Raw genomic sequence first — 13,544 nt, 5'->3', positions numbered from 1 at the left:
GGATCAGGTGGTCTTGGCGGTGTGTCAGCAGTACGTTGCCATCGGCGACCAGGTGGTGACTCTGGCAGACGGTGACGAGGTTGCCGTGGTGCCGCCGCTCAGCGGAGGATAAACACAGACGGTCAGTTATCGATCAGAATCAGTAGAAATCCTCCTTCCTGCGTCTGCAGAGAAGCTGCTCGACCGCCAACACCAGCGGGTCAGCACAGGTTTATTAAACACGGGTCGACCCGCTAAAAATCACATACTGAACCCGTCCCCACTGAGGCACGGCAGCCCGTCACCAATGGATCAGAAGCGGGCAGCGAGCAGCGAGCAGCGAGCAGCAGGCAGCGATGAATCCTTCACCTCATGTTTGGTCTGAATACCCATAATGCAGTGCAGCGTCACACATCCGTTACAGTTGGACTGAGTGTTACAGAGGTTTCACTGTCACTTCTGATCCGCTCCAATCGGACCTTTAACCTCTGCTTCTCCTCAGAGATGGGTGAGTCGGAGGAGCGGAGAGACGTCTTCAAGCTGAGCCGTGATTGGCTGTCAGTACAGGAAGTGGTCGATGCCGTCAGCTGCTCTTCCTGCGGAGCCATTTCAGTTTTTATTGGTTCATATTTTATTTATTTACATCAGCAGAAATTTTCAGTGACGTTAAGATTAATGTTATTGTTTAAAGTGTGTGTGTGTGTGTGTGTGTGTGTGTGTGTGTGTGTCTCTGTGTTTGTGTGTGTGTGTGTGTGTGTGTGTCTCTGTGTTTGTGTGTGTGTGTGTGTGTGTGTGTGTCTCTGTGTGTCTCTGTGTGTCTCTGTGTCTGTGTGTGTGTTTGTGTGTGTGCGTGTGTGTGCAGGTACGACCCGGGAGGACGAGCTGGATGGCAGGAAGGTGATTGGTCTGGAGTACGAGGCGTACGAGCTCATGGCCCAATCAGAGTTCACCAAGCTGTGCGCTGACATCAGAGGGCGCTGGCCAACAGTGACGCACATCTGTGTCCACCACCGGCTGGGGTGGGATGCTAACGCTAACCGCTGTCTGCTGGCGCTAATTGCTAACTGCTAATGCTAACTGTGGTAGAGCAGCTGGTTGAGCGCAGCCTGTCTGCAGCTAACGATTGTTTTAATTATTGATCGATCTGTTGATGATGAGGATGAGCCCAGTGTCCACAGTGGTGGAATGTAACTGAGTACATTTACTGCAGTACTGCACAGTTTGAGGTACTTTACTTGAGTATTTCCGGTGTCTGTTACTTTGTACTTCCACTCCATTTATCTGATCACTTTAGTTACAATAGTAACTAGTTACTCTACAGATGACTCTGTGCTGCTGGTCCAGACTCACCTGTGAACTTCCTCCCTCAGGTGGGTGGAGGTGGGTCAGGCCAGTGTCGCCATGGCGATCTCGTCTCCTCATCGCCACGACAGCCAGCAGGCGATCGAGCACTGCATCAACCAGCTGAAGGCCAACATCCCCATCTGGAAGAAGGTGAGACGCCTCAGAAGGTCCGGACTCGGTCCTGATCGCTATCGATCATAACCTTTGATTATCGATCATAACCTTTTATTATTGATCATAACCTTTGATTAACGATCATAACCTTTGGTTATCGATCATAACCTTCGATTATTGATCATAACCTTAGATTAACGATCATAACCTTCGGTTATCGATCATAACCTTTGGTTATCGATCATAACCTCTGATTATCCATCAACAGGAAGTGTACGACACGCAGGATTCCAGCTGGAAGGAGAACGCCGAGTGTTCGTGGGCGACCCGAAACAAACTTCCTGCGGTCACCTCGTCCTCAGAGAGCGTGTGAACATGTGGATTATTAATAAAACACTGATCAATGACGTTCGCTTGTGTTTTAATCAATTATCTGTCTGAATGACATCACAGGTCACATGATCAGACTCACCAACAGTACTAATACACAGTGTACAAATATTTACTCTATAAAGTACCAAAGTAAAAGTACTTCAGTGTTGGCTGGATGAACTTCCTGTTTCCTCTGCTGACGCTGAACTGCATTTGAAAACCTGCAGATTTAATAATGTTGTCAGCTGTCGTCGTGTAAAAAAGTCAAATGTCTTGTTACAATAATTTGTGTCACACTTTAGTTCAGCATTCATCCAGTTCACCTGACGGCACTCAGCCACATAATGTCAAGGATTTAGTGTGAGCTCCGGTGAGTCCTGCAGGATCCTTCACTTAAAAACAACTGTTTTTGTAAAGGAGTTTGGTGCAGTGGAGGCTAAAGGTGATGCTACATGTGTCTTTGCAGTAGCTCAGTTAGTTCAACAGGTGTGACTGAAATTAATTTAAAACTATTTTAATGCAGAATTATATTAATATTCATTCATGTTCGTCACTTTAATGTTGCAGCTGGTGAAGACGGAGTTCGTTTAACATCAGCTGTTAAACGTAGTAATCGAGTAAAAGTAGTCGAGTGAAGTTACACAGCTACATTACATGTGCACTTGAGTAAATGTACTTAGTTACAAACAACAAACAGCTGCAGTGAGGTGTCCTGGACTCGCTCTGCCCTGGGCTGTGCCTGTCAGGCTGCAGACAGACTGGAGGTGGTTGGTGCCTGCAGACACAACTCGGGACATAAAAAGTGTCTAACCAGTATTTTAACTTTCGATCATCCTGTTAATATTTTTATAAAAAGCAGAATTAAAGTTAAATTAAAAAATTAAAGAAGCTCCGAGCTGTTTGCTGTAAAGAGGAAAAGAACATCAGACACTCAAAGCTTCATGTTTAGTGCTTCAATAATAAATGACGAGTTAATAATCCAGAGGTTTACAGCCAGGAACATTTGTTGGGTTGAGACACCTGAGACTGTCTCACCTGGAGCAGGTGCAGAGCGTCCTGCAGTCTGGACAGCAGCAGGTCTGCAGCTGAGTCCATTCAATCATTTCACATTAAACATGAACAAACACTGACTGTACAAGCTGGGTTTAAAGGAGCGATATGTAAGAAATATAATATATAATTAATTAATATAAAATTAAAAATTATCAGCAGAATGTCAAGAAACAAGTGTCCATGAAGCTAGCATGCTAACCAGCTAGCCCCGGGCCTGAAAACCTCCCAAAGCTCCTGTGTTAGCAGTATAAACACCTACACACCTGCCGGCTAACTGAGCTAACAAGCTAACAGTAGTCGTGTATCCACAGAATGCAGTTAGCAGCAGTTAGCAGCAGTTAGCGGTGCCTCTGGTGACATGCTGCCCCCTGTGGGCTGGGAGTCTGAATCCAACCTGTCTTTTTCTTAATATCGACCTTTAATGAGTTTAAATTCATTTAAAGCTCAAGCTAAATATTCAGTCTCATGACTTGTCTTTCATGTCCTCTGTGGACAGGTTTAATCTGCAGAGGTTTAATTAAGCTTTTATTTTGAAGTTGGCCGGAAGTACCGTGCTCTGTTGCTACCAGCGTCCCGTGCCTGCCGCCGCTCCCCCCGGTTGGTCAGCTGACCGTCGGCCGGTCTGGTGACTGTCAAACCGCCGAAGCTCGCGCCGTGACCCGGACACCAGCACCACCAGGCCGAGGCCGGTCTCTGTCCCTGTCATCGGAGCTCCTGACACGGACTGCTTCCTGACGTGCCCCGCTGTGAGCTGACGCCGGATCATCCGCCTCAACAAGCCGAGCTCGTCGCACCAACAGTCGGACCCCCACACTCCGAGTCTGCTGGCCTCCGTCCCGAGCCTCTGTGACCCCCAGCCGGCCCGCCGCCCCGGCAGCCCCCGCTGAGCGCCATGGCCGTGCTGGAGCTCGCCATGCAGGGACTGGCCGTGTTCGGCTTCATCCTGTTCTTCGTGCTGTGGCTGATGCACTTCATGTCCATCATCTATGTGTGAGTGCTCCGCGGAGCTAGGCTAACGGGCTGTGAGCTAGCTGTCGACGCTCCGCTTTCTGTGTTTTCTGTGTTTTGTGAGACACTTTTGTGTTTTATGAGATTAAATATAAAAATAAGATGAGAGCTTCTCGGCGGGTTCCTGGATGTCTGACAGCCGGTAACACCTCCGTGTCTGGCGGTTATATGTTGGGCGTTTTCCTGGTTCACCGCTAGCCGGTTAGCTTCGGCCGTTTGTTGCGCTCACTCGGGGATCCGTGTGGCTTCTGGGACTAAATGGATTTATTGGTTTGATTACCAGCTGGGACAGTCTGTGACGGGTCTGGACCGGGTTAAGTTCTTCGCACAAGTCAGTAACACGTCTCCAAATCGGTTCCGTTACGGTTCGTTAGCGTTAGCCGCATGCATTTCCTGTTTCCCTCTGTTGTCGCCGAACTGCATTTGAAAACCTGTCGATTTAATAATGTTGTGGTCAGCGGCCGTTGTGTAGCGAGCTCGAAAATGGCTAAATGTCTTATTAAAATATCATGTGTCGCACTTGAGTTCGGCTTTATGTAAGTCACCTAACGGCACCAAAACCCAAAGCTGTGGATTAAACTCTGGGTGAGTCCTCCAGGATCCTTCGCTTAAAAGTAGCTCATTTTGTAAAGGAGTTTGGTGCAGTGGTGACTAAAGGTGATGGGGCAACACGGGTTTTTCCAGCAACTCTTTCCAGTAAGTTCAGCAGCTGTGTCTCCGGAAATGTCTCAGAGGATTTTAAACGTCAGCTGAGAGGTGGACACATCTGCTCTGACACCAGCAGGACGTTCAGACATGAATATGGATCATCGTGACCACCAGGTGAACACCAGGTGACCACCAGGTGAACTCCAGGTGACCACCAGGTGAACACCAGGTGACCTGAAGGCGCCACACACGTGCACATTTTCCAGGCCTTTAAAGACCTTCCTGTAATTCTCTGGTGGGCCTGAACAGATTAGAGGATTTCCAGAAGTATTCAGGACTTTTAAAGCCTCCACGTCTTCCAGTTCTTCATAAGCCCGAAGAACCACTGAGTCTGATGTGTGGACTCGGGTATTACATCATCATCGTTTGTTAATTGAATTCAAAAACTAAAAGATGCGTAAAGCTGAATTTTGTTTCCAGTTTTCGGACACGTTCTCCTGCAGGAACATAAACGCAGACGGCTGTTGAAGCTGTCTGCATCAGCTGTTTTCAGTCGCACTGACTTACTATAAATGGATCAGAAGCTCAGTCATTGGGCAGGTTTGATGACTCGTCATCCTGCATCCTCAGCACCGTGCACACCTGTGGCTCCTGCTGTGGTGTCACAGAGAGCTCATGAAGAAATATCTTCTCGTTGACTGCAGCATCATCACCTGTCATTAATGAAGCTACATACAGAACCAGTATGAGGCCGCGAGTGAGAAGAAGATGGCCTCCTCTTCACACTGTGTGATTCTGATGATGTTTGAGAGAAATGTTCTGCATCTTGTTCCATCAGTCGTCTGTTGAACGTCTGATGTGTGTTTACAGCTGTGAGGCTTCAGGCTGTAGGTCTGATGTTTCCCTCAGACTCTGTTATGGTTAGAAAACAGGAGGCTCTGTGCTTTAACATGTTATATTATAAGAGCAGTGTTACGCTTCACACTCCAGTCTGGCTGCATCGTGATTATTTTCATTCTGATTATTTAAATGTCAAACGGTGAGAAATCAAAATGTCCTACAGTCACAATTTCCTGAAGCCCAATGAAACATCTCCAGATGTTTCGTGTCAACCAACAGTCCGACAAAGATATTTAGTTTATTGTCATCATGATACAGAAAAGCAGCACATTCTCACATTTGAAGAAACCTCGAGAACGTTCAGCCTTTTTGCTTCAAAATTACTTTGAATAAGAATTCAAATACTATAAAATGTTGACTGGCTAAAAATCCATTCAGCTCTCTGCCTCGACTACCTCCTGGCTGCCTCGACTACCTCCCGGCTGCCTCGACTACCTCCCGACTACCTCGACTACCTCCCGACTACCTCCCGACTGCCTCGACTACCTGGCTGCCTCGACTACCTCCCGGCTGCCTCGACTACCTCCCGACTGCCTCGACTACCTCCCGGCTGCCTCGACTACCTCCCGGCTGCCTCGACTACCTCCCGACTGCCTCGACTACCTGGCTGCCTCGACTACCTCCCGGCTGCCTCGACTACCTCCCGGCTGCCTCAACTACCTCCCGACTACCTCCCGACTGCCTCGACTACCTGGCTGCCTCGACTACCTGGCTGCCTCGACTACCTCCCGGCTGCCTCGACTACCTCCCGACTGCCTCGACTACCTCCCGACTACCTCGACTACCTCCCGACTGCCTCGACTACCTCCCGACTGCCTCGACTACCATCCCACATCATATTTTGACTGTAATTAGTTCAAAACAATGTTTCAGAGTTGAGAAGAGGGACTGTCTGTGTTTCGGTCCTCTACCTGTCGCTGAGTCATGACACTGAACAAATATAGAAATGTAGTTAATTAACTGTTGGTATCTGATGTCCAAACACTCTGAGGACAAACAGAAAACACATCCTGAAAGTTTAATAGATACTTCAGATGCTGTGGTTGTGATGTTCATGCATGTTGACCTCTGACCTCTGTGTCTCTTTCAGGCGTCTGCACCTCCACAAGAAAAGGTCAGAGGTCAAACAGCCGTTTGTGCAGATGGCAGGAGTTTCTCTGCTGAAGCCTCTGAAGGGCGTCGACCCGAACCTGATCTCCAACCTGGAGACATTTTTTACACTCGATTACCCAAAGGTGACACTAACTACCCCCCTACCCTGCCTCTAACCCCCTTCACCTAACCCCCCTGCCTCTAACCCCCTTCACCTAACTCTCAAACCTCGACCTAAACTAACATTTCACTTCACTGACTACAGCCTGGCTACAGCCTGGCTACAGCCTGGCTACAGCCTGACTATGACCTGAGTCCTTCCAGCTACCATCCCACTGCCCCCCACCTCACAGTGGACCACTTCAGACCTCCTCGACTAGCATCTTACATCCTGGACCACCAGCCAGGTGGCCCCAGCCCTGAGCTGCAGTCTGACCTGATCTGCTAACAGTATTTTAACCTTTTTTGTTTTTCAGTATGAGATCTTGCTGTGCGTTCAGGATCAGGACGATCCAGCTGTCGACGTCTGTAAAAAGTTGTTGGGCAAATATCCCAACGTGGACGCTCGATTATTCATCGGTGAGCTTCTGTTGTTTGTTTGTTTGTTTGTTTGCTGTACTTCCACTTATTTCATAATAGTTTAACCGTTTACTCTGTTGCGTTCTTTTGTAATAACCAGCTCTTATTTAATGACATGTAACTCACCTTTTTGAGTCGTTTGTTAGCAGCTTATGTTAGCAGCTAATGCTATCATGTGACTGTCTTTGGTTCTCAGGGGGGAAGAAAGTTGGAATCAACCCCAAGATCAACAACCTGATGCCGGGCTACGAAGGAGCCAAATACGGCCTGGTCTGGATCTGTGACAGCGGCATCAGAGGTCAGTAAACTAATGGTTTCACTTTAAGACTTGAGTTTTGATGCTTATCATTATTGCTAAAGCTAACTCTCAGTGTTTGTGTTGCAGTGAAACCCGACACCCTGACAGATCTGACCAATCAGATGACAGAGAAGGTGGGATTGGTCCATGGGTTGCCATATGTTGCCGACCGACAAGGCTTTGCCGCCACACTGGAGCAGGTAAGGCTAACAGGCTAACATCATGCTAACTCTGCTGATGTGTGGCACTCACAATACAAACACTTAGAGATCATATGTAAGTGGAAATGTCGGATAAAATGTCTTTAAATGTTGTTAAGCATTAGCCTCTAAAGCTAACGTGACTCTATTTTCTAGCTATTCCAGATAAATGTTAACATTTTATCACATCTTAGCATTTTTAGCTCACTAATTAGCTGTTGATACGAACACATGATAATTTTTTAGCCGCCATGCAACAAAAGCTGAATCTGTAATTTTCCGTTCGATTTGTCGTTCCAGATGCTAATGCTAACTGTGCTCTTACTTCTTGGGATAAAGTGTTATTTAGCTTTACTGATGCTAACAGATGCTAACATGTTGTCAGGTGTATTTTGGGACGTCCCACCCTCGCTCCTACATCTCGGCTAACGTGACGGGGATCAAGTGTGTGACGGGGATGTCGTGTCTGATGAGGAAGGACGTGTTGGATCAAGCCGGTGGATTGGTCGCGTTCGCTCAGTACATCGCTGAGGATTACTTCATGGCTAAAGCCATCGCTGACAGGTTAGCATGTTAGCATTAGCACCTGTGGTTTGGATGACGTACTTTATGTTTAAAGCAGTTTTTCTTTAAATGCTAAATGAAACTGATTTGTTTCTGTCCGTCTCCTCAGAGGATGGAGGTTCTCCATGGCGACACAGGTGGCGCTGCAGAACTCTGGGTCGTACTCTATTGGCCAGTTCCAGTCCCGCATGATCAGGTGACCTCAGAACTGTCTTTATTTCTCATATTTAATTAGCTTGATTAGTCTGCTCTGTGTCAGTCTGTAATAATACACATGATGAACATTTATTACTGTGCTCAGATTGTTTTCATTTGACTTTACGTCTTTACAGATGTTCTGACAGTGAACACGTGTTTCTGTAGAAATTTGACATTTTTGGAAAATGTGTGATATTTATAACATGCATGAGTGCATGAAATTAAAGGTGCAGTGAGGTGACTGAATGAAAGTCATGTGTAGTTTACGTTCGGTCGTATCAAATCTGTTTGTTGAATCTTTTCAGGTGGACGAAGTTGAGGATCAACATGCTTCCTGGTACCGTGCTGGAGCCCGTCTCTGAGTGCTTCCTGGCCAGCCTCATCATTGGCTGGGCTGCTCATTATGTGTTCAGGTACGCAGCCAATCACAGACATCTTAACAGCACGGTGTCGCCATAGAAACACTGAATGGAGCGTTTGATTTGTTGTTCTGTGCCGTGTAAGAACTGAGCTAACGTTCTGAACAGTGAAGCAACATCAGTGTCCACGTCTACTGAAGTTAGCATGCTAACCAGCTAGCCCGGGCCCGTCCTGTCTCCTGATACCACTTTGACAGTCTGATAGTCTGATGCTGAGCCCAGTCGACCTGCAGTCAGCTAGCAGAGCCACTTAGCTCTGCGGCTAACTGAGCTACTCGCCAACAGCAGCTAGTCGCTACAGCAAAGAGAATACTGAGCAGTAGTTAGCGGTTACGCTGCCCCCTGTAGTGCTGGAGTTGCACTCAAACTGTAGCTGTTGTGTTCTGGATGTGTTCTGTTTGTTTCCACTCACCTGTTGTGTGTTTTTCTTAATGTGCGGTGAAATAAATGACGTTGTGAGTTTTGTCAGTGAGGAGCTGAACTCTGCTGCCTCTGCTACGCTCAGAGACGACTTCACTTTAACATGACGGAAACTGTTTGTGTTGATACAAACTGATGAAATGTAAACTGTGTGTGTGTGTGTGTGTGTGTGTGTGTGTGTGTGTGTGTGTTGCAGGTGGGACATGATGGTCTTCTTCATGTGTCACTGTCTCGCCTGGTTTATATCTGACTACATCCAGCTGACCGGAGTTCAGGTACCCCATCAACAACATGATGCTTTTACTTTGAAAGGCCACACATTACAGGAAGTGATGTTGTTGTCTGTTCCTCACAAAAGTTTTGTTGTTTATTTTATATTTTGTATATTTTTATACTTTAACTTTTTAAACAAAAATGTCTCAAATTACAAAATAAAACAAAAATATTTAACAGACGTAAAATCCGCCTGCCGTCATGTAGCCTGTGACTGATTGGTTATTGATCGATGACATCATGTCGCAGGGTGGCCCGCTGTGCTTCTCTAAGCTGGACTTCGCCGTGGCGTGGTTCATCAGAGAGTCGATGGCGGTGCAGATCTTCCTGTCGGCTCTGTGGGACCCGACTATCAGCTGGAGGACCGGACGGTACCGGCTGCGCTGCGGCGGCACCGCCGAGGAGATCCTCGACGTCTAGTTACCACGGCAACCGGCTGTACCATCCTCCTCCTCCTGGTGAACAGGAAGAGGAGGAGCCAGAGAAAGAGACTGATGTTAATTTGTTTTTTATGAGACGAACTGAAGAGTGTGTGCGTGTGTGTGTGTGTGCGCGTGTGTTTGTGCACGTGTGTGTGCGCATGTGTGTGTGTGTGTGTGTGTGTGTGTGTGTGTGTGTGTGTGTGTTTTTAACTATTTATGTTCCTTTTGGTGCTAAACTAAATGATGCCAGAACAAGCCAATGAGAGCGCAGGATGAAAGCAAAAGAAAACGGGGAGTGACACATCGCACTGAACATCTTTGATCATTAGAGAAAACCAATCAACCAATCAGGAGAGAGGAGTTTAAATCCTCTCTTGTCATTGGCAGATTTTTTTATTTTCCTCTGAACAGTTTTTTTCAGCTGAACCTGAAGTAACTGAGTACTGAAGAGTAACTGTAATCAGTGTGACCCTCAGTACTCGGCTGTAGTTACATGATGAATCGGCTGTAGTTACTTTACAGCAGTTGTAATTATCACAGATGTTATTTTTGCTTCTAATTAGAAAAAACAATGAAATAACATAAAAAAAGTGAAACAAGGAGCTAAAAGAGGCTGAAAGTACAGAAGCTGACACACTGATGAAGCTTCATCAAACAAACCAAACGAGACATTTACTCGTCACGTCGTCCATGTTGAATGTTTCCACTGCAGGAACCTTTCAGAACGTCAGCTGTGCGTTAAAGGAAGTAGGAAGCAGGAAGTAGGAAGCAGGAAGTAGACGTGCTGCAGACTGAGCTGTTTGCAGTCTCGGTGTGAGGACGTTAAACAGAAACACGGCTGACCGCCGGCTTCGCTCTGAATCAGAATAAACTAGTCCAACACTGGACAGATGGCGTCTGTCTGTCATTCATCACAGCCAATGAACACGCAGGATGACTGTGATGTCATCCGTTTGTCCAAAAACTGAATTGTCTGAGAATTAGAAGAAAATGTCTCGTTTGTTTCTCTGTTGACTCGTCTGTGTTCATGAACTTCAATAAAATAATATTGATGAGTGCAGCCGTGAGTCTGAGAAACAATCAGCCAATCAGGAGAGAGCGTGAAGGGGGAGGAGTTTACTCTAATATTCAACAGAAGAGTGGTGATTGGTCAGGATCTCATCAGAACAAAACTGCTTCACATCTTACAACAAACATCTTCCTTTAATTTAACTAAGTAAAAAATTAATTAATTAATTGAACTAAAGTTTAATAAAACTTTATCGTGATAATAAACAGTTGAGAGCTCAGTGACGTGCAGCTGTGACCCACGGGTCGTAGGGACCAGAACTTTATCTGCTTCAAAGATCGTTAATGTAATTAAACATGACGAGAGTTCACCTCGTCGTTGCCAACAAACGACCCGTTACAGCAAACAAACACGTCTTTATGTCGTTACACACGAAACCTGATGATCAAGAGTCTTAATCACAGGAAGTGACATCACCGCAGGATCAGCTGAACAAAACTGACGAACGCAGAAAAACTAACGAGGCCGATTAAATTGGAGGATTTTCGTTGACTGATTAGTTTCCTGATGTTTAAAAAGTTTTCTCTTTTAGGATGATTTTTTTTATTTTTTTATCGCTCCCTGACAAAAAAAAACAAGCAGACACAAGCGTCTTTAAGAGCCGAGCACTGAGGCAGGTCCAGGGCCAGGTCCAGGGCCAGGGCCAGGTCCAGGGCCAGGGCCAGGGCCAGGTCCAGGGCCAGGACCAGGACCAGGGCCAGGGCCAGGGCCAGGACCAGGGCCAGGGCCAGGTCCAGGGCCAGGTCCAGGTCCAGGGCCAGGACCAGGGCCAGGGCCAGGTCAAGTATTCTGTGACGATGACGGTCGCAACATTTCACGTGATCACGAAACATCCGATAAAACACCGGACCAAATAAACCAACGTGAAGATTAATAACAATAATTCACATCTCTGAACTTCTTGTTTTGTAAAGTCTAAACACTGTACACTGTGTGTGTGTGTGTGTGTGTGTGTGTGCGTGCGTGCGTGTGTGGACGATCGCAGGTGTTTTTTTAAAGCTGTGTTGCTTTAATGTTAGCATTTAGCTGTTAGCGTAGCCTCGGGGGGTTTGGGTGATGACATCAGCGTGGAGTCGGACGAACCCGTCACCGTCGTCCAATAGGATCAGTAGGATTCTTGTTTGTTTATTGTTGTTGTTTTTTAAATGACAGTTATCTGCTGTAGTCTGCGAACCGACCAATCACAGTTGAGGATTGTGTCAACACAGGAACAATAAAGTTTTATCCTTTCAAAACTGAACTTTATTGTGTTGATTGTTGAAACTGTGCCGCCGTCTGATTGGATGGGAGGGTGGTCAGTGGGCTGTGCTGCAGAAACCGAGGACAGTGATTGGTTGTCAGGATTTATTTATTCAGTGATTCATGCTACAACTTCCTGTCACACTTTCAGAATAAATAAAAATTCAGCAAACTCGTTTCTGACGTCAGCACAGATAAAAGCCCCACCTCCCCGCTTCATGCACTGGTTGAATATTAAAAATATGTAATAATAACAATAACAACAGTAAAAGTCCCACAATGCACCACGAGTACTTTACATTCATCAACAGGAGACATTCAGAGAGAAAACAGTCGAGTTGAATCTTCTGTTGTCAAAAAACATTGAGAAGCAGAGCGACTCGACGGCGTCACGTCAGTGCGTCGTCACAACGTCGTCACAACGTCACCAGAGCAGGTGAGCGGGGCGGAGGCGGGGCATGAGGCTCCGCATCTCGCTGCGCTCTGCTCACATGCTCTGAACGTCACGTCATCACTGCGTCATCACGTCGTCTGACGCTTTAAATACATCAAACAGTCATCAGAACGTTTATCTGACGCGTTTTCATGTCTTCACGTTACAAACTGACGTATGTACTGATGTGTGTATACATATATATGCATATATATGTGTATATATATATATATTGTGTATAAATACAATATATATATTTATATATACATACATACTATATATATATAGTATGTATGTATATCTATATGTATATACAGTACAGCTGGTTACGTGTCTGTTGTCACATGTGTGTGTTGTGTTGTGTATCTACGCTGCTGCTGTCTTTATTCTTATAATCACACTCTGTGTATTGTGACATAAAGTGTTGTGTGAAGGGTCAGACGATCTTCACCAACATATTCAGTATTTTTCCCGCCCACAACATCTGACTACACGTCACAATTAACAGCCTGAGTAACCTGAATTTGCAAAGTAACTAAAGTAATCAGATACATGTAGTGGAGCAGTACTGAACGTCATCACTGGTTGTTTGACATTTGATTTCTATGAATCGTGTCGGTGCTGATAAAACCCGTTCAGTCGATCCGTAGATTTAAGTTTTCTGCTGACACAACTTTAAAATGTAACACATTACATCAACAGGTGTGTAACATGATACAGGAAGTAACTAAGTATTTATGATGTCACAGTACTTGTCACCTGTAACAGGTGTAACTCTGACGTGTGACTCGCAGCGTGTTCTCAGTGTTGCGTTAACACGCATCACATGACGCGTTGGTTCAACACGTTACAGCCAATCACTGACCAACAGCAACAAGGAGGACATATCAGAGAGGTTTTGCAATGCATGCTGGGAAACT

General features: G+C 46.1%; 2 protein-coding genes across 3 annotated transcripts in view; both read left to right on the top strand.

The window, feature by feature from the left end:
* LOC311274919 (molybdopterin synthase catalytic subunit) overlaps nt 1-1,844 on the top strand; it is a 3,572-nt gene extending 1,728 nt beyond the window's left edge. Inside the window, exons 1-5 of one of the 2 annotated variants that reach the window (XM_084382938.1) lie at nt 1-121; nt 482-601; nt 842-998; nt 1,350-1,473; nt 1,706-1,844. The exon at nt 1-121 is cut by the window's left edge and continues 13 nt beyond it. In XM_084382938.1, coding sequence (XP_084239064.1) covers nt 484-601; nt 842-998; nt 1,350-1,473; nt 1,706-1,810 — 504 coding nt within the window. In that variant the 5' untranslated portion in view covers nt 1-121; nt 482-483 and the 3' untranslated portion in view covers nt 1,811-1,844. The remainder of the gene's footprint in view (nt 122-481; nt 602-841; nt 999-1,349; nt 1,474-1,705) is intronic. The other variant, XM_084382939.1, reaches the window with a different exon arrangement.
* A 1,580-nt stretch (nt 1,845-3,424) lies between these two features.
* On the top strand, nt 3,425-12,192 carry ugcg (UDP-glucose ceramide glucosyltransferase). The gene is made up of 10 exons (XM_084382932.1): nt 3,425-3,852; nt 6,509-6,653; nt 6,987-7,089; nt 7,286-7,387; nt 7,475-7,587; nt 7,973-8,151; nt 8,261-8,347; nt 8,655-8,762; nt 9,385-9,463; nt 9,711-12,192. The coding sequence occupies exons 1-10, from the start codon at nt 3,755-3,757 to the stop codon at nt 9,879-9,881; spliced, it is 1,185 nt and encodes a 394-aa protein (XP_084239058.1). The 5' UTR covers nt 3,425-3,754; the 3' UTR covers nt 9,882-12,192.
* The last annotated feature ends 1,352 nt before the right edge of the window (nt 12,193-13,544 follow it).

The sequence above is a fragment of the Pagrus pagrus genome (assembly GCF_965226575.1).
Source record: "Pagrus pagrus genome assembly, chromosome: 19".
Classification (NCBI taxonomy): domain Eukaryota; kingdom Metazoa; phylum Chordata; class Actinopteri; order Spariformes; family Sparidae; genus Pagrus; species Pagrus pagrus.
This window is presented reverse-complemented; position numbering and strand designations above follow the sequence as displayed.